The following is a 20,892-nucleotide window of genomic DNA, read 5'->3' on the forward strand; positions in this document are numbered from 1 at the left end:
TTACTTTTCAGTCCTCATCGGTAGTTCTAAATATCCTTTTTCGAAAGTAATAAAAATATATCCTAACGAATTGTGAACCTCTTACACCGAAATCTAGAATACAGTTAAATTCTTATTTAAACAAGTAATGGAGATTCTATGAACTTTGACGGTTCTTCCACTTAAGTGGAAGACTCAAAGGGGCTAGCACAACCAGCCGCTCGCGCGCAACTTGCGCATATTCTTTTTACACGACTGTCTGGATGACTGAATGGAGTGTCTCGTTTTTGTTTAAATTTAATAACGTTAAAGATAATAACGCAGCAGACGCGACTAGTTGTGCTAGCCGTGTTGATATTACCTCTTCAAGGTCTCTAACGAAGCCGGGGTCGGTCTGGTCCAAATCTTTGTTCAGCAGTTCCGTGGCGCGCGACTCAAACTCTGCGGTCTGGCGCAGGACTTCTTTTACCGCTGATCCTGTGTAACATTGTACCGGTAATTAGTAAAAGTTACATGTTGAATCAATTTCAGTATGTACATATTTAAACATATCAACATATAACAGGATGCCCTAAAATCATATGTTCTTGGAGTCTTGATGGCACGTTAGGGGCCCACATATTTTTTGAGATCTAAGTCCACTCTGTAGATATAATAAGACAGAGAACCGAGATACATCGGTACCTACATTCATTCCCATTTGCTCCCGCTGGGTATAGATGGGAATAGGCGCTACATATAAATAATTCCCATATCGGGAACATATGCATGTCAGCGGTCACGTGGGGCGGGGAGAAATGGGAATACACCGTCACATCAGGTAGCAAGCAGCCTATCAATCTCTTGCGCAGATAATGTCAGTTCTCGCACCGGCAACCTGCATTTGGGATCATGGTAGTGCAGCGCATATTGAGATGGATTTAAGACGAAGAACAGAGATACAAACCTTCAGGTAGCCCGCAAGCTAGCAATTTCTTGCGCAGTGTCAATTCTTGCACCGACAATCTGTACTTAGGGTCATGATGGCGAGTTCTAGTTCGCATCTTGTTGAGATCTAGTTCTTGAATCACGGATACGCATTTTTCGGCCATGGATATAAGAAAAAGACAGAGATACAAACCTTCAGGTAGCACGCAAGCTAGCTGGTCAATCTCTTGCGCAAACAGTGTCAATTCTTGCACTGATAGTCTGTATTTGGGGTCATGATGGCGCGTTCTAGTTCGCATCTTGTTGAGATCTAACTGCTGAATAACGGAGGCGCACTTTTCGGCATCCTCTATGGCGGTTTCTAGTGCGCGAACTAACTCGGTTTTGTGCATCTGTGAAATAAAATGTGACATTAGTTATTATCGTAAGAAAATTAATACTAAGACGAGTAAAGTACAGTCACCAAACGGGATTGTTATGCCATTTAGGGTTCTTGCTAAATTGGGAATTCTATAGCGTAAAAATTGAACAACCAATTTAGCTAGGACCTTAAATGGCGCGACAATCGCGGACAGTGATGGTACCTATATATTTACTCAACGCAACGGACTGTGGGTGTGGGATCATGCGTTTTATAATAACTACATAGGTTGTGAAACGTTGGTGTTTGGCAACCTAGTTATCACATAATGAACAGCGTTTTCTACTTCAATTTATATTATGTATTACTTTTCACGTCTTATATCCTATGATTTTAATTATTTATCAAATATCTAAGTATGTCGACGAAATATAAATATTTTTTAAATGAAAACGATTTTAGTGATTAATAAATTAACCAGAAATACGGACTATTTAACGACTACGGACGATTTATTTACGGAGTCATGGGTGTTTTCTGTGTATTTAAGTATTTATAAATATGTATAATTGTATATATTATATATATCGTTGTCTAAGTACCCACAACACAAGCCTTATTGAGCTTACTGTGGGACTTAGTCAATTTGTGTAATAATGTCCTATAATATTTATTTATTTATGAGTTAAACATAAATGCATAGATTAATTTAAATATTAAGCTTGGAGTTTCAACAAATAAAATATGCTGTCATTTTTGCAAACAACATAAGCAGTTCAGTTTTTTTTTCTACGAGTTTACAGAAAGGCACAGAGGCAATTATTTCAGGTGGTCTGAAAATATAAAACCATTTGCGAAAGGGTTTAAGGTTTAAAACCGGTCAGGGGCCGGTTTAAATGGAACAGAACGTGCAAACAACATATACATGCGTACAAATATTTTATTTACCGTCTAAACAAAAAGGCCCAAAATGTAAGACCGAAACAAAAAAGAGTATTTTAGGTTAGAACTAGTAAATATACCACTTTCTGTATCAAGATTTAATAAAAAATCAAGTGCAGTTAAAAGTATTTTTGAGCTGTCGTTAGCATTCAAGATAATTCCACTTCACGGCACATAGATACATTTTGTATAAGACATGTTTAATTCCATGTGATGTAATAGTAGATTGTTAACCAATGGATGAAAGGCACTCATTTCTGCCGAGGTAGTGTAGTCTCACTGAGCGCCAATAGTCCGAGGCTAAAATGATGCCTTTCACCCGAGTTGAACACTCTACTTTTCATTTCGAATACGAGGAAAGTAAAATACATGTGTTTTTTTAAAAACGTGACTAAGTATACATTTTTATAGTATTTTTGAGGGTACTTTCAGTTAACAATTTAGGCAAAAGTATCGTTATTTATGGAATGGGGAGTCAAATATCAGAATGGAACGGAAATTGTATAACAAATCCATTTATACGCAAATTTCAATTGCTTATCGTAAAAAATAATCGTACTTGGAACCTAAAATGCTCTAGTGCAGAAACGTATCATTTTCTGCACACCTTTTAGAACAACAATGACCCTCTTTCAGAGCATGAGAAATGAAAAAACTATTGTCACCGCACACCACACACCATCAGCATCACACATTGGTCACAATTACAACACAAACTCATTTCTACTAATTTTATACCACGACGTTAGCAAACAAGCGTACGGCCCGCCTACTAGTAAGCGGCCACCGCAGCCTATGGACGCTTGCAACTCAAACTGTTCACTGTGTAGACAGCAGGCCTCTCACAGTCAACAAAATTAATCTGTAGGAGCTCTGGCAACCTTACTCACCAACCCAACACTACCTAATTTGACACAGACATACCTTAAGTTCAATAGACCTCCTAAGGTGAGCCCTCAGGCCGTCCAAGTCGCAAGTTTTCGGTGTGTCCGGGTCCAGAGCGTTCTGTACAGACTCCGCCCATTCGCGGAATATTTCTGATTTCTTCTTCAGCTTTTCTAGCATCGCTGGTAGCTCGTCAAGGGTGTATCGATATCTGAAACAAGAAAAAGCTTTGAAAAACTAACCCGACGAGGGGGTTACACGTCAAAAGACGCTTTCAAAGATGGTTATAAATGTATTAATGTGTCGTCAGTGTCATAATAATGAATCGATTGATTATACTGTACATACATTTTACTTTTCCAATCATCATATTTATCTTTCTTAGGTCGATCAGTGTATGATTGTCCTCGTTTATTTTATGAAATTCTTGACCAAAAAAACACGTTTGTTGTATGGGAGCCCCATTTAAATATTTATTATATTCTGTTTTTAGTATTTGTTGTTATAGCGGCAACAGAAATACATCATCTGTGGAAACTTCAACTGCCTAGCTATCACGGTCAGACAGACGGACGGACGGACAGACGGACAGTGGACTCTTAGTAATGGGTCCCGTTTTACCCATTGGGTGCGGAACCCTAAAAAACAAGTAATTTAGTCGGGTTCATTGTTTCCCACTACGCTTTCGTGGGGAACAACAATAAATTCGTCTACAGTTTTGACGTGGCTCTTAGGACTTTTTTTGAAATATGAGACTGTGACAAGGACAAACAATAATAGCGCTTTCTCTGCTACTCCTACTGAAAGTGCCATAAGACCATCTCGCTCGGTCATCTGCCCCTTCCCCTTGTCACTTGTTGCACTGAGTTACAAAATATCGGTAAAAAACTAAACATACCCTGGCGGGCAGCGACTCGGTTATCCACAGAGCGAATTAGTATTTTATACAATCGTGATATAATAGAGCTTTTCAGTCGAGTACAGTGTTTAGGCCTAGAATCATGCTGAGTGGCCTAAGTAGGCACAAGATTGAAAAGAGTTCCTCTTTACCTCAGGGTGTGCATCCTCGGCGGGCAGGCGCACAGCTGGTCGTAGTGCCGCAAGCACGCCACGCGGCGCGCGCACGCGCACGTCACGCACGACAGGAAGCACGTCGTCTTGCACAGCGCGCACTGCCGCTCGTCGTCGGGTAACAGCTCGAAGGCTTCACGCTCGGCTGACGTCACGCCCTGGAAAGAGAAATTAGTTTAAAAGCCGTAACAAACTATCGCACCAAGGTTGCGGTGCGGCGCACGTATCGATAGTGTGTAAGCTGGTCGCCGTATGTGCTTTAAGGACGCAGCTATAAGTTAGAGCAAGAAATAGATATTTTGACCGCACCAAGGTCGCCGTGCGGTGCGGTAGTCTGTTACGGCTTTAAGACGATCATCGTCATCATCATCGTCATCATCATCATCATCATCATCATCATCATCATCATCATCATCATCTCAGCCATAAGACGTCCACTGCTGAACATAGGCCTCCCCCTTGGACCTCCATACGTACCGGTTGGAAGCGACCCGCATCCAGCGTCTTTCGGCGACCTTGACAAGGTCGTCTGTCCATCTTGTGGGTGGACGTCCTACGCTGCGCTTGCTAGTCCGAGGTCTCCACTCGAGCACTTTTCGACCCCATCGGCCATCGATCGTTTAAGACGATGCTTTGGTAAATATTTAAGGCTACTACGATATAGTCACGATTTAGTGTCAGTGCAGAAGTAATACTGCCGGCGTCGCGATGAAATCGCGGCTGCCAAACACGCATGTGTATTGCAGTGTATATAGGACCCAAATAGGATTTGAGCCATCTTAACAATTGAGGTCCATACTGTTTAAAGTTAAGGACACCAAATTATATCAAAATTAGGAGCAGGAGAAACCTACGCTAGCGACAGTAAAACCTTCGAAAATTGCCATCCTTATTGTAAAATATTTATTATTTATTTACTCACCCAGTCCAGAAGCGCCTTCCTAAGCCTCCTCTCGTCGTGGAGCATGGTTCTCATGTCTCTATACGCGGCGAGCGCCACATTCATGTTTAATGCGTCGTGTGAGAGCGCCATCTTGCACACCAGCTCGTCGTGCGAGAACACGCAGTAGCGACGGAGGGTAGAGTAGTGTGCGATGCACTCGCGGCCCATTTTTAGCTGGAAAATATGGATTATTTAATTATGGATATAATTGGAATATTTTTTTTATATTATAGGAATTTTTTTACACAAATTGACTAAGCCCCAACGTAAGCTCAAGAAGGCTTGTGTTGTGGGTACTCAGACAACGATATATATAATACCAATTGTAGATGTCTGTTTGGCCCTATGGTTGACTGGTAGAGAATGCCATTTGGCATTAAGTCCGCCATTTGTACATTTTTGTATATACTTTGTGCAATAAAGTTCAAATAAATAAATAAATAATATATAAATAAATAGAAAACAACCATGACTCAGGGTCAAATATCTGTATCATCATATAAATAAATGCCCTTAACAGGATACGAACCTGGGACCATCGGCTTCATAGGCAGGGTCACTACCCACTAGGCCAGACCGGTCGTCAGTCAGTCATCATTTACATAAACATTGGTGTCAAGTTTCAGCCTACAAAAAATACTGCTAATACGATAGCATATTTTTATTTTCTCTTTATTACGGAATATTTTATTTATCAGTTTTAATTTGAGGAGTGTAGCACCTTAAGGTGGACTTGAACATTCACGTGTACCGAGCATTATCGCGAACAGAAGACTGGTATTATATTTCTTCTAACAATTCGCCGAATCTACTTAAAAACTGCATATATTCGACGTTCTGCTTGAGTGAATGCTTAAGTCTATCAGCACATTTACCCTACAGGAATAACAGGCTAAATAAAATTAGCACCAGCTCACTCAGCACGTGCCGCCAACGCTCTAGAAAAAAAAATTGGGCAAGTGCGAGTCGGACTCGAGCACGAAGGGTTCCGTACCATATAAAAAAAAAAACAAAAAAAAAGCAAAAAAAAAAAACGGTCACCCATCCAAGTACTGACCACTCCCGACGTTGCTTAACTTTGGTCAAAAATCACGTTTGTTGTATGGGAGCCCCATTTAAATCTTTATTTTATTCTGTTTTTAGTATTTGTTGTTATAGCGGCAACAGAAATACATAATCTGTGAAAATTTCAACTATCTAGCTATCACGGTTCGTGAGATACAGCCTGGTGACAGACGGACGGACGGACGGACGGACGGACGGACGGACGGACGGACAGCGAAGTCTTAGTAATAGGGTCCCGTTTTACCCTTTGGGTACGGAACCCTAAAAATTTGACACGTACCCAGTCAGCCGGCGTGAAGTTGACGGCCTCAGCGAAGTTGTATCCCTGGTTGAACCCGGCGTGGTACGCGCGAGGGAACGTTATCACGAACTCGCCCGCGCGCTGGTCAGTCCTGTGAATTCATTGTTTTAATTAGTCACGTAATTAAAATGCAAAGGTCAACTCGTGGCCAAATAAAAAAAAATGTATTGAAAAAAATGGTAGTCATACTAAAATAAATTAAAGGATATGAAAACAATGCATTTCATTCATTTCAGACATCATGTTTCATACTAACATTTACTGCTTAAGACCTACACAATCGATATCTAAATAGAAATAGTGTTAGTTTTATTTTTCAAAACGTCCGGGTTCGATTCCCGAGCTGAGTACACGTTTTTTTTAAATGTATGAATGCAGTTTTTCTTGTTCCTAAAATCGACGACTCGGTTCCTAAGAAGAGATCGTCGTATGTCTTAGAGTTTCAGATTTTCCCATACTGACCGATCTAAATGGGCCAGCCTGTATTTGGCAACTTTGGCCGTCACTAAAGTGTCATTCTATGGAACTTGCTAACTATGTAAACAAAAGTAACTAGTAAATTCATCAGTCAGAGACAATTTATATGGCGGTTTGTTTAGATTAGATAAAGATAAAAAATAGTTTATTCAAGTAGGGATATTACAATGCACTTATGAACGTCAAATAAACCTAAACCGGCTCCAACCCTACACCTCTGCCTAGAGAAGTTTTAAATCCCCCCTCAATTGGAGGAGGGTATCCCAATATGGGACCGGCAACAAACTCGGCGGGACACATCTTTTCAAAACATTATTACATCTTATTACATAGTTAGCAAGTTCCATAGAATATATGATGCTGAGTGTACCTGTAGACGGGCACGCCGGCGCGCATGAGTATGTTCGGGTTCATGATGGTGACGAGCTGGTGCAGCAGGTCGGGCTGCAGCTGGAACAGCTCGGGGGCCTCGGCCTTCATGGCGGCCTCGAACTGCTCGGCCTTCGAGCCTGGCACGCCGTACCTGTAGAGATAATAAGAAAATAATAACAAACTAGCGTTTCACCGCGATTTCGTTCGCGTAGATTGTAGAAGATATTAAAAACATTTGTCTCTACTTTAACCCTTTTTAGGGCACTTAAATGACCACCCTATAACATTATCTTTATGTATTATTTTTCGCAGATGTTTTAAACTTTGAAAAGGCGTTGAGACTTGAATCGTGATTTTTTTTATTTAAACCTTTTCGACGCCGTATCACACACAAAAGTTGTCACTCATACGCCACGTCACTGAAGTGTCAAAACTGAATATGAACTTTATGTATACGCATGTAGATTTATGTTGCTCTGTGGTCAGTGACGGACCAATCCGTCTTTGGCATTGGACCTGCGGTTCGGATATATCAGTCATTGGCGTCGATTCAGGCTTTGTAAAGGGAAAAGGCACCCGTGAACAAATTCTTAACATCAGGCAAATCGTGGAGAAATGCTATGAGTTTGACACGCCGGTCATAATGTGCTTCGTCGACTATAGCAAAGCTTTCGACTGTGTCAATTGGGACTGTCTATGGAGAGTCTTATCAGAACTGGGTGTACCTCATCATTTAACTGCGCTTCTGCAGTCACTATACCACAATAGCCAAGGAATGGTGAGGATCGACAAGGTGAGGGTACAATATCCAAACCATTCAGTTTTGAAAAAGGAGTTCGTCAAGGCTGTATCCTATCGCCCATCCTATTCAATATATACGGTGAGTACATAGTGAGGCGTACATGCAATGGCTGGGGAGGAGGAATTGCCGTTGGTGGACGCAAAATTCACAATTTGCGTTATGCAGACGACACGAAAACCAAGACCAACCTTGTGCGCACTTTGGTGTTCTCCATATTCTTATATGGCGCAGAGACGTGGACCTTAAAGAAAACCGACCGTGACCGCATTGATGCTTTTGAGATGTGGTGCTGGCGCAGGATGCTGGGGATTCCCTGGACAGCACATCGCACCAACGTATCGATTCTTCAGGAGCTCAAGATCCAGACGAGGCTTTCTACCACCTGCCTACGAAGGATTCTGGAGTACTTCGGACACATAGCCAGGAAAAGCAGCGATAATCTCGAAAAATTAGTGGTCACTGGCAAAGTGGAAGGAAACAGACCTAGGGGCAGAAGCTCGATACGTTGGACTGACCAGGTTCGTACCACCCTCGACACCACCGTACACGACGCTCTTCACGAGGCAGCAGATAGAAGTGTGTGGCGCCGAGTGGTCCGACCCTCAGCATTGAGGAAACCGACGCGAGGAGGAGGCTTCACCGCTATCAAATAAAACGTCCACGAAACTATCGACACCGTCAAGACGGCCGTCATGCAAATGGCGGCACCGCTTTTTGACGTTACGGTGTCAATCACCGCCCTCTAGGAAACCGCACAATTTAGTTTACATAGACAACGTTCTAGTGACGTCATTCAAGGCTGTATTACGGCCGCTATACGTGGGCCATACTGAAAGTTTCTGGATTCAGATATATGAGACGACTTGTTTTTTCTAATGGCCACTTAGAAAAAACAAGTCGTCTCATATATCTGAATCCAGGAATTTTCAGTATGACCTAAGTATGACGGCATCGCTTTCCTAGGAAACCAAAGCTAAGATTAACATGAAAACATTCTCACCAAGTCTTGGGCTCGCCCCAATGTAAATAATTGATGGAATAACTCCAGTGGTCCTCGTTGTGCCAGCAGAAGGTCGCGAAACACATGCCCACGTACAGCCACGGGACCTGCGAGCAAATTCACATGTTAAAACAGTTTTAAATCTATAGATATCTGTAACAAAGTTGAGGTAACACACAAAACAAAATCCCGTGCAGGTACATTAGTAGCAGGGGTGCGAAACTCCTGACTTCGGCCAAACTCGGCTCCGCTCGGCTCAGCATTGCTCCGAGCAATTATTAGGGTTGACACAACTTGACGTCCCTTTGCGTGCACGACCACAGATAAGATAATGGCTTGAATTTTGACAACCCTAAATAGCCGAAAAGGATAGTGCCATATATTAGAAAGGAACAGCATGATTCGACCCTGAACCGCTGTCAAACTTCGGTTTTGTAGGAAGTTTCCTTTCTGTACGGCAGTACTATTATTTATTCTGTCGTAGTAGTAGTAAGTACTTTATTGTACACAACACAGGTACACATTGTCACGTCATGAACCAAAACGGCACGGGATCAAGTGAGCTAAGCGTGGTATTCCATCTGTCCAATTTCTGTATCCAATGTGTATTTTGTCTCACATTTTTCTTAATGACAGAGTCAGTCGAAATGACATTGGACAGATGGAATACCACCCTAATGTAAACCTTACAGGAAAGTGTGAAGGTTACTTTGACGCTGTCGTACGCTGGTACGCTATAACACCTATAGTAAAGTTGTCCGTGGCGCTGTGGGCACGACTAGTACTAGTAGCCTTTACGTGTTCTTGGCGTTAAAAAGGTTACTTACTTACTACGGTGACGCAACGACCCAAAGTGAGTCCTGGCCTCCGACACCAGATCACGCCATGCCTCTCGGACTTCAGTGTTAGGTTAGGCTTCAGTGGTTCAAAAGGTTAACATGTTTTATTGATTTAAATAATCTGTTTGATGGGGTAAAATAACTCAAAAATATACCTTCATTCCAGATATGTCAGCGTTGATGTGCCCAAGCACAGAGCCCTCTAGGACGGGCAAGTTGTTCAGATTCCAACTCGACTCGGCGTACTGCTGTTCGCCGGGGTACAGATGTGCGCTCGACTTTGTAGGGAATCCTGGACAACAATCATTACAAATTATTATACTTATTTCAGGGAAACCGTTTAAGAATGTTAATAACTAGTGGTCTAATCCAGTGAGACACGCAGCACAAACGGGACACCGAGCTATAAGAATCGTACAACGTTTTACATTACATATGGTCCTATTTTCCCGCACTAGTGCGTAAAATAGCACTTTTCGTGCGTATGCCAAAAGTTTAAAGGGCCTTATGTACTGTAAAACGTTGTACGATACACGTGAGAATAGGTAATCCGCATTCCTCATTCGATTCATTCGAATTTCCTCTTTTCTGCACTTGTATCGTAAATAACTATTTTAATACAGTTGCTCAAAAGCGCTACTTTACGTTTACGTAGCTGTTTAGCGTTTGCAAAGTTGGTTTTGCGATATAGTAAAAATAAGAATAACAATAGTTTATTTCTAAAAAGTGTTACAAACCTTTATAGTGCTTTTTACTTTTTCAGTGTATTCGTTTTTGTAACTCATGGAACCAATATTCATTATATTATGCCTTTTTCCTAATTAAAAAAGTCGTTCGTAGTAAGTGTGCAAGTGTCATTACGAGTATGCACCGTGCACATTTGCTATGAAATGAACTATTACAACGCAGCGGTATGCGCACGCATCTGGAATGGCCTGCAGCTGTAGCATGGTCGCGTTTTTATCGCCTGTCGTGTCATGTGTCACTTTCGCACTTACGCACTTGTTAGACCGCGGTAGAAATGGTGACAGACGATAAAAACGCGACAATGCTACCGAAGCAGCGGTGGCAGCAGGGTTCCAATTTAACGCCTGTCACTATGCCCGCCACTTTCGCACTTACATTGTACTTGTTAGAACGTGACAGTCGGTAAAAACGCGACCGAAGTAGGCCCCGCTTCTTCTTTACAACCGGTTTTCTTTACTTCGCTTCTTTACAAACCGGTATTCTTTTAGATTATACTAAGGGCTTTTGGATTAACAATGCCACTCACCAGATCCGTGGTCCATAGAGTGTAGATCAGCGCCATACTCCACTGTGACGTCTTCGTCAATCGACGAAACTACCCGCCAGAACTCCTTTTCTACCGTTGGGGTTGGCACCATCTAAAAATATCGTTCAGTATCATACATGATACAGTACTATACCACAGAATAAATAATAGTACTAGGTACAGAAGGTTCATTCTCTAACAAAACGCGTCTATTACGACAGATATGACCGCAAGGTGGCGCAAGCGCGAGCAGGCGTCCGTTCCGTAGCGGTGCGCGGCAACTACTATGGCTAGACACCAAAATCGGTGTGGGCCGCATGTACTTGTAGCGACGCGACGAAATCGCGGAGTGAGCCACGTCTGACTATACATAACGTGATACGTGAGTTGTTTTATTTTTGAATTTCATTCAGTTTCACAAAAAGGTTTAATAGTATACAGAATGAATGTGCGTAGTGAATTTATAGGTCATACTGAACAACTTTATCCGGAATCAAAGTATGAAACAGCCAAATTTTTTTCACGATTTTGGCATTGGTCCCATGATAAAAGTTGTTCAGTATCACCTATAAATATTTATTAATTTATTTAACCTACTAGTAGTTCGCCCCGAACTGAGAACTCGCGGTTCGCCAAAAAGATCAATTGAATGCAGTGCTACTTACTGCCGTATTACTATTACTCAGCAAGCTTCGTTGCCCAAGTAGTCACGAGACTGAACAGCTTGACTACATCACTATTGTATATACAATACTTTTTCTACAAGTCAACAAAAATAATACTTTAAAGTATTTAAATTAGTAGAATCATACAAACAAACCAAACCAAAAGTATACAGCTAAGATACGCGAGTATATAGCCGCGATACCCCGCCCCGCGCCCCACAGCGGGCTGGTCCACGACACCTTCTCGTAACTCATTATTAGCTCCTTGCTAAATTCAATTTTTAAACAGTTTTTTTCTCTATTTTAGCCACCGTAGCCTATGGAGACTAACAAGTAACGCTAAGCGGTTTTCGTAGTCTATGGATGTTTATATATTAAGGGTGTCACGTGCGCGTTTCTGACTTATGAAGCAATTGTTCTTACAATACAACCTAAAATAATAAATGTGTAAACCGAGTACTTTCATTTGATACCAAACTCGACCATACTTTCTTCCAATTAAAATGACCAGAATAGCAAGACCCCTCACAAATAGCTTTTTAGCACTATCAGCTCTTCTAGCTCAATAACCTCTTGTTCGAGCCAGCTCAAAATTTAATCACTAAAATATAATGCCCTCAACTATACCTTCACCCAATTTCATTTAAATTAGAACATTTTTACTTAAGTTATCGAGTGTCAAACTATCCTCTGATAGTTCAGCTTAAAAACATCGAAATGCCGGGACGTGCCCCTAGCTAGCCGTGTGTTCAAAGTCGAATGTAAGAACTTCACTTCGCTTCGCTCGCTCGTTCATTAAATAAAAAAAATAACCTATAATTTCACTACGCAAAGTGGCAGAGGAGGGCCAGATTTACAGCAAAAATGTATTTTTATTATATTGCTGGCCATATTATACATTTTTTTTAAATGACCGGCGACGGGCCAGATAAAATCCTTTCGCGGGCCGGACCTGGCCCGCGGGCCGTACTTTGCCCACCACTGTATAAGACAGTAAACTAAGAAATAATTAAGTATCTCGTGATATATACAAAATTTGTACAAAGGGTTTCGAAATACATATGTTGCGTCACGCTTAACGTAGAATGTTGGATATTATTCTCTAATATTTATATTTGATTCGCCTTCTCCTGTTTATAAATTTATAAAATGCAGTCAAAGTTAAATATAAACATCAAATTCTTACATGTACGGGCATGTTGAAATAGTCCGACTTGAACTGGTCGGCCATCTCTCCGAACTGCTGCAGCGTGTATTCTCGTGACGCCTGCTCGAATCCAAACGCCTCCGTCGGCTTAGATACCTGTGCAATATACATAAAAATTAAAAGATCTCAGCATTAAATATAAAATAAAAAAAATTACGTTCCGATTTTCTTCGAATAGGTCAAAAAAGTTTTTCAGTATGAGTTAAGGTTCTGCGGCTTTCCTGTGGGCATCATAAAATAAATGGCATTTAAAGCCTAATGTTCTTTCCAGACCATACAGGCATTTTTCAACCTTCTACTTCTTAAAATCTGTATAAAGAAAGCCAGTTGCCTTTAGGCAGTATAGTGAGCGGAGGCACGAGGAAACATTTGTGATAATGTTACAACCGTTGACGATTCTCTTGATATATTTCGGTCACAGCAACAGTGTGCTCTGGAGTAGGCTATTTTAATGAAGCTTTAGTGTTTTAATATAGTTTACCTCCTCAGCGAGGCAAACGGAGCAACGCCAGTCGCCCTTGGGCACGATAGCGAGTGGAGGCACGAGGCAGAATGTGTGATAGGAGTCGTCATAGCAGTCATATAACAGCATTCGTTCCTAGATGTCATCTAGCAGATATCTTACCTCTTCTGCGAGGCAGACGGGGCAACGCCAGTCGCCTTTGGGCACAATGGCGAGCGGAGGCACGAGGCAGAATGTGTGATATGAATCGTCACAACCGTCACATAACAGCATTTGTTCCTCGATGTCGCCTCGTCCGCAGACGCGGCACATGTATTTTGCCAACTGAGAATAAAACGTATGTTAAGGTTTTTTATTTATTTTGGTAGCTATTTCTATACATTTTAATACTAAAACAGTACTGCTGGATTTAGCTGGCTGTATTAGCTACCTACTTTATACACGGTGGCTAAAAAATAACTGAATTCCTGTTGCCAGGGAGGTTTTGGGATTATACTGAGCAACTTTTACTATGGGATCAACCCCGAAAGCGCGAAAAATAAATTTACCCTCCCATAAAAAATGGACCAACCAAAACGTATGAAACAGCCAAATATTATCTAGTTATGATCCCTTCACACGGTAAGAAGAAGAAACATGTTTCACAATGAATAGATGTCAGGTTACCGGGTCGTGAGCCCCCGGGGTGCTGGCGACGGGTGTGGTGGGCGGCGCGGGCGTGACGGAGACGGTCATGTTGCTCATGCGGTGCTCGCGCAGGCGCGTGGCGCGCGTCACGCGCGAGCGCGCGCCGCAGCTGCCCGCCGGTGACATCCACTTGTTCTCGCGGGGACCTGGGGGGAAGAACATTATAGTTACGTATTTGATTTACAAGGGGGCAAAATTGTTATTTAACCGCTCATGCTAATATTAATACCCGAGCAAGCTAAGTATTCCATAATTGAACCACGAGCATAGTGAGTGGTCCGAAAAATAGAATCTGCAGCGTTGCGAGGGTTAAACAAAATTTGCCCCCCAGTGAGACACAAAATTTTTCACCACACCAACCCGAAGAAAATATTAACTGTAAGATATCAAACAAAATCAAATCCAAATAAACACCATTAAATATTTATCATTCAAAATCATCAATTTAAAGTCAATTTTACCAGCTAACATAAGAAAACAACTCAAAATTTGCATCTGGTTACTTTGTCCCACATGTGGATAAAATGCAACTTTCTTATCAATTTTTGAACAATCAACACAGCCTTTACCAGCACTGAAAAAAATATGATCTATTGAGCACACATTAAAGTGATTTCGTTAAGATTAACTGCTATATACAATATCAACTAATGTACGTACGTACGTAACGTACGAACAGTAAACTTTACAGCGTGGTTCGATAGGCTCATATGGAACTGTTTAAAGCATTATACGTTAATGCAATTTCAATTGTTTTAAACGATTTATTTTCTGGTGTGGTGAAAATTATAATAATCTCACTATCTTATTAGGGTTCCGGGTGCACGCACGTCACGACAAAAATATAGTTGGTCAAACCAATTTGTCAGTCAGGAAGAACCAGGAAAACTATACTCATCCTTCTCTTTTGGGTGCTAGTACTAGTGTAAGACAAAGATAGTATGATTCTCTCTGTCTATGATTGAAATGAGACAGTCCTTTGACAAACTATAAATCTTACTGCGTCTCTGCTCCCCATTCTCTTTCTCCTCTTTAATTGGCGTCTTCTCCTCATCAGCCCCAGCCAGCGCGCCCTCCGTATGGCTGCCCTCCGCCGCGGGCTCGGGCTCGCTGCTCTTGAAGCGGCGCGCGGGCGGCGGGGTCGCCGCGGGGCATTTCGAGTTCGAGCGGCTCCGTGTGGTGTTCGCCTTTTCTGGGGTCTGATCGCCTTTTACTTCGATTTTCTGAAAGGGATTTCGAATTAGAATAAATGTGAAACTTTATATGTTTAGATGAAACTTTGACCTCCAAAGTACATTCCAATAAGGTTTACAACTTAATTTTTAGGGTTCCGTACCCAAAAGGTAAAACGGGACCCTATTACTAAGACTTCGCCGTCCGTCCGTCCATCCGTCCGTCTGTCTGTCACCAGGCTGTATCTCACGAACCGTGATAGCTAGACAGTTGAAATTTTCACAGATGATGTATTTCTGTTGCCGCTATAACAACAAATACTAAAAACAGAATAAAATAAAGATTTAAATGGGGCTCCCATACAACAAACGTGATTTTTGACCAAAGTTAAGCAACGTCGGGCGTGGTCAGTACTTGGATGGGTGACCGTTTTTTTTTTGCATTTTTTTCCGTTTTTTTTTTTCATTATGGTACGGAACCCTTCGTGCGCGAGTCCGACTCGCACTTGCCCGGTTTTTAACAAGCAGAAACGTCTGCGAACGATGTTATACCCATATGGTGGAAAGATTTGCTGGCTATGGATGAGGTCTCGGTGGCTCAGATCACTCAGATGGCAGGTGCTGGAGTATCGATCCAGAGGCCGTGAGTTCAAGACAGTAACTTTTCTACTTTTAAATTTAAAATGTTATTTATTTATTTTATTTATATGAGCCTAGAGAGTCCCACTGCTAGGTAAAGGCTTCCCCTTCTCCCTCCCTTTCCCCGTCTCCCACCAGTTCCTGTCAAAGGCGTCGAGGTCATCTCGCCAACGTCGAGGTTTGCCGCGACCCCGGGTTTGATGTGGGACCCAATTGGTTGTTGTTTTAGCCCACAAGTCATCCGGCATACGGCAAACGTGTCCCGCCCAGTCCCACTTCAGCTTGGCGGCTGTTTCAGCCACGTCAGCTATTTGGGTTTTGGAGCGTAGTATAGTGTTTCTGATGCGATCGGTCAACTTCACGCCGAGAATACTACGCTCCATGGCGCGTTGACAAACCTTGAGGGTGGATTTCTGAACTTTTGTCAAGGACCAAGTCTGTGCTCCGTAGGTCAGGATGGGAAGAATGCACATGTCCATTAGCTAACGTTTATTAAATTAAATTAATTAAATTAAAATAACTTTAATTAAGACCAACAAAGGATCTATTTCGTCAGTGACACATTTTAATCTTACAACTAGTTTAAGGTTTAGAATGACGCGTTATTACAGTAAGGGTTGTGTCAATGAAAATTACACAATTATAGTTTTTTAACATGAAAAAAAAAAACATTCGATTTTTGTCCACCGGTGTAAGACGGTGTTTTAGGAAGGAAAGCAGTTTAACGACTTATCATCATTGTCCTTTGCATCTATTGCAGACGATTTATCGCGAACAGAGACTATACTCTGTATCTTTAGGCCCCTCGCCCACGGCGACTTTTTGTAGCGATGCTGTCGCGCGTTCGCATAGATACAGTCGCGATGCGGTCGCTAGCTGTGTGCCCTCGCCCACATAACACGATTCAGTCGCGATGCAAACGCGATACCGTCGCGCTTCAACAGTAAGGGTTGTGTCAATGAAAATTACACAATTATAGTTTTTTAACATGAAAAAAAAAAACATTCGATTTTTGTCCACCGGTGTAAGACGGTGTTTTAGGAAGTAAAGCAGTTTAACGACTTATCATCATTGTCCTTTGCATCTATTGCAGACGATTTATCGCGAACAGAGACTATACTCTGTATCTTTAGGCCCCTCGCCCACGGCGACTTTTTGTAGCGATGCTGTCGCGCGTTCGCATAGATACAGTCGCGATGCGGTCGCTAGCTGTGTGCCCTCGCCCACATAACACGATTCAGTCGCGATGCAAACGCGATACCGTCGCGCTTCTGTCGCGACGCAAACGTGATACCCTCGCGCTTCTGTCTCGATGCTAACGCGATACTGTCGCGCTTCTGTCGCGATGCAAACGCGATTCAGTAAATCTATGTATGTCGTCCGACACGGTCGCGCGTTTGCATCGATACAGTCGCGATGTTGTAGCGCGTTGCAAATGCGACTAACGCGCGTTAGTATCGATGCTATAGCGCGTTAGTAGCGATGCTGTAGCGCGTTGGCATCGCTTATGTAGCGCGTTGCAAATGCGACTAACGCGCGTTAGTAGCGATGCTGTCGCGCGTTTCGTAAACGTCGCGACAAAAAGTCGCCGTGGGCGAGGGGCCTTAGGTATTTAAATAAAAGTAAACAAAATCTACCCTGAAATGGCTCCTTGAGCCAGTTGAGGGTAGATGCAAACATTACATGATCAAGGTAGGTTAACACATTCAACACCAAGAACCCGACTGTCGGGTACACTGTTCGTAGCGACTACGCGCTACATACGACGAAACCGTGGCTACGCGCTACGAGCGTAACCCGTAGCACTTAGTGGTATTGAATGTGTTAAAGTCAGGTCGTTCAGTGACCGATCCAGGCGGTTTTGTATTTGGTTGATTAACAAATAAATGTTATAACTACCCGTTAATGTACTAATTGTTTGTTTACTTTTATTTAAATGTCTAAAGATACAGACTATAGTAGCCCTAGTGGGCACTTTATAGTAGTGTACTATTTATAATAATTGGAAATGGAGAGAGCGGGGTTTTCTCAAGTGACATCAGTTTCTTAGAAATTGATAGTGAATTATATCAATACAGCAACTTGTAATAATTTTATCATCTTGTTGATAATAATAATTGTAATAAAATGCAAATATATCTAAAGAGGAAGTTGGAAATGAACGTGAAGATGAGTTTATAATTGAATAGTTATAATAATTAAATTAATGCGCGTTAACCATTCCTTCTACGCTGAATGCGCCGAGTTTGCAGTGATAAAGTATGGGAGTGCCACTTGGCGTGCAAACTTGGTCAAACTCTTAAAAAAATAGCCCTGTAATGGGCAGGGCTCCATTTCCTAATAAAAGGGCTCCCGCGAAGCGGGGTGACGACGTTTGGAAAACGTCCTCCAAGCAGGACCCTTCAAGACACCTAGGACAAAGACCTCCGCTTAATACCCATTCCTTGTGGGTGAACAATGCGCCGAGCGATCTTAGTCCTCATATTGTAAGGATCTATATCTGAATCCCTAAAGAATCTCCTATCTTTGTATTCACTAATATTTTTTGTCATAATGATCACTTGTCCTAACACTAAAAACCCTAATTTTGGTTTCCCTAATTATTGATTACTTATCCTAATGTTATTAAGCATATTTTCTTTTATGCGAGGGTCGCAGTTCTAACCCTAACCTAACCTACTTTTGTGGCAGCAAGTTCTAAAACCTAACCATTTTTCAGAACCTTACATTATGGAAAATAATCGTTATGACAATTGATCGTTAGGGCATGTGCCCATTATGACAAACCAGTTAGGGCAAGTGACTTTAGGACAAACGTTGTGAGAGATTCAGAATGACACCCATATTGTAACGTAGTACATTTAACAAACAATACAAATCCGCACATGTTACAATATCAAAGGCACATTAGGACTAGACATTCTCGTTACTAAGGACCCCCTCAAAGCGTAGCTTCGTCGCCCAATAAAATACCCGCAAAGCGGGGGTCCATCGCTTAGACAAAGTCCCCTTCAAGTACTTACTGTTTCCTTATTGTCCACGGCACCGCTGCTCTTGAACACGTCGTAAGGGTACAGTATGCGTTCATAGTGGTTCTTGAGTATGGATCCAATGCCCTTTCCTTGTGGGTGGCCCATACGCCGTGCGATCTTGGTCCATTTTCGCTCCGCCGAACATGTGTCGAAGCCGCCTGTGAAAATTGAGTTAGTTTAAAAGCTTTAATGGTGTTTATAATGTTATATTTTATACTATAAATACCGGCGGACTCATGCAAAATGAACAAGGAATACTAAGATGGGTAAACTATTGTAGCCACAAATTTGAGTCAAAGAAACAGATACACTCTGAAAATTGCCTTAAAACTTGATCTGATGTAGAAATTTGTGCTCCAGCCACATTATTATTAATGTTCGAGACTTACCAGCTTCTTTAACAATTTTGTGCAAAGCGTAGAGATCAAGCGGCTTCCTCTCGACTGTGGGGATCTTGAGGACGGAGCCCTGGAGCTCCCAGAACTTGATTATCTGGTCCAGGAAGTTTAGCTTCACCCTCGTTATAGCCTGTGAAGTTAAATGGTAACCCAGTATTTAAAACTATGTCTAATTAAACCTGATTTATGACTAAAATTTTTTTGTCTCATTTAAAGGATTGAAAGAAAAGAACAGCCAGCCTAGCCAAGGTTACAATCGCTATCGCTTCGAAAACGAAAAGCATCATGTCTCTCTATCACTCTTCCATATTAGTGTGACAGTGACAGTTGCGTTTCGATCGCTACGAAGCGTAAGCGATTGGCGTCTTGGCTACGCGGCCTGGGCGGTGAATTTTTCTATTTAAAAATTCGGTAGTACGTAATAAATGAGGAATGCAATACAATAGTAACATTAGTAACTCTTACTTCTGATTATTTATATAAACTAAATATTGCCAATAAACTACGAATTTTATCTCAAATTAATAAATATTATTTCAAGTGCAATTGCAACGGTGCACTTGTGATCTCGAAACGTAAGGTAATTTTCAAATTAATGCCCTTACCAGAATTCGAACCTGGAACCTCCTGCTTCGTAGGCAGGGTCACTAGGTCACTACCGAGTAGACTAGGAGGCCGTGAAGAACAGAGTTTAGTCAAGTTGTAAAGAAGTTTACCTCTAATTCATTTAACCGTTGTATCCGCGGTGTGAACCGCAGACGGTCGACATCCACGGCGAACGGGGGTTGCCAATGCTAAAACAATAATAAATACATTTTAATGGCAACAAAAAAAAATGTAACACTATGGCACCCTAGAGGACATAAAAAAAAGAAACAGAGGTAAGCAATTTAAAAGATGGTCCGATGAAATCGAAGATATGGCTGGAAGAACTAAAACATGGACCAGATTAGTGCAAAATAAGGAAGAGTGGAGAAGATTAGGCAGGCCTTTGCCCAAAGGCACACAGAATCGGTTATCGTAGATTAAGGAAAACTATAGATATAGTATAAAAATGTATATGTGATATAAGGTTATAAATAAATAAATAAATAAATGTTTAATTTAGTTTACTGTCAACCAAGCTAAATCTGCGTGACATTTGAAATGACAAAGTGTGATAATGTCATCATAAATGTCAATTTCTATTAAAATGTATGTTTCTTTTTAAAGTCAGTGCAGAGTTAGCTTAGACGGACTCTAGCACAGTGGAAAGTGTTTGTCTTCAAACACAGCCAAGGACATATATGAACCTGAGTTACTTGATTTATGAATATTTACAATTTTGCATTTAACAAAGGTGTGTTAAGTACGAGTAATAGCCTATTCAGTTAGAATGCATGAAAGAGGACT

General features: G+C 41.6%; 1 protein-coding gene across 1 annotated transcript in view; it reads right to left on the reverse strand.

The window, feature by feature from the left end:
- Positions 1–20,892, reverse strand: part of LOC134801431 (lysine-specific demethylase 5) — a 56,443-nt gene that overhangs the window by 31,629 nt on the left and 3,922 nt on the right. Inside the window, exons 2-18 of the mRNA XM_063773986.1 lie at positions 20,217–20,294; positions 19,492–19,630; positions 19,094–19,260; positions 15,260–15,482; positions 14,239–14,405; positions 13,735–13,896; positions 13,089–13,205; positions 11,238–11,349; positions 10,120–10,256; positions 9,126–9,232; positions 7,322–7,474; positions 6,454–6,565; positions 5,088–5,282; positions 4,145–4,323; positions 3,134–3,305; positions 1,100–1,298; positions 341–456 (exon numbers count right to left, since the gene is read on the reverse strand). Of these exons, the coding sequence (XP_063630056.1) occupies positions 341–456; positions 1,100–1,298; positions 3,134–3,305; positions 4,145–4,323; positions 5,088–5,282; positions 6,454–6,565; positions 7,322–7,474; positions 9,126–9,232; positions 10,120–10,256; positions 11,238–11,349; positions 13,089–13,205; positions 13,735–13,896; positions 14,239–14,405; positions 15,260–15,482; positions 19,094–19,260; positions 19,492–19,630; positions 20,217–20,294 (2,535 nt within the window). The remainder of the gene's footprint in view (positions 1–340; positions 457–1,099; positions 1,299–3,133; positions 3,306–4,144; positions 4,324–5,087; positions 5,283–6,453; positions 6,566–7,321; positions 7,475–9,125; positions 9,233–10,119; positions 10,257–11,237; positions 11,350–13,088; positions 13,206–13,734; positions 13,897–14,238; positions 14,406–15,259; positions 15,483–19,093; positions 19,261–19,491; positions 19,631–20,216; positions 20,295–20,892) is intronic.

Source organism: Cydia splendana, chromosome 22 (genome assembly GCF_910591565.1).
Source record: "Cydia splendana chromosome 22, ilCydSple1.2, whole genome shotgun sequence".
Classification (NCBI taxonomy): domain Eukaryota; kingdom Metazoa; phylum Arthropoda; class Insecta; order Lepidoptera; family Tortricidae; genus Cydia; species Cydia splendana.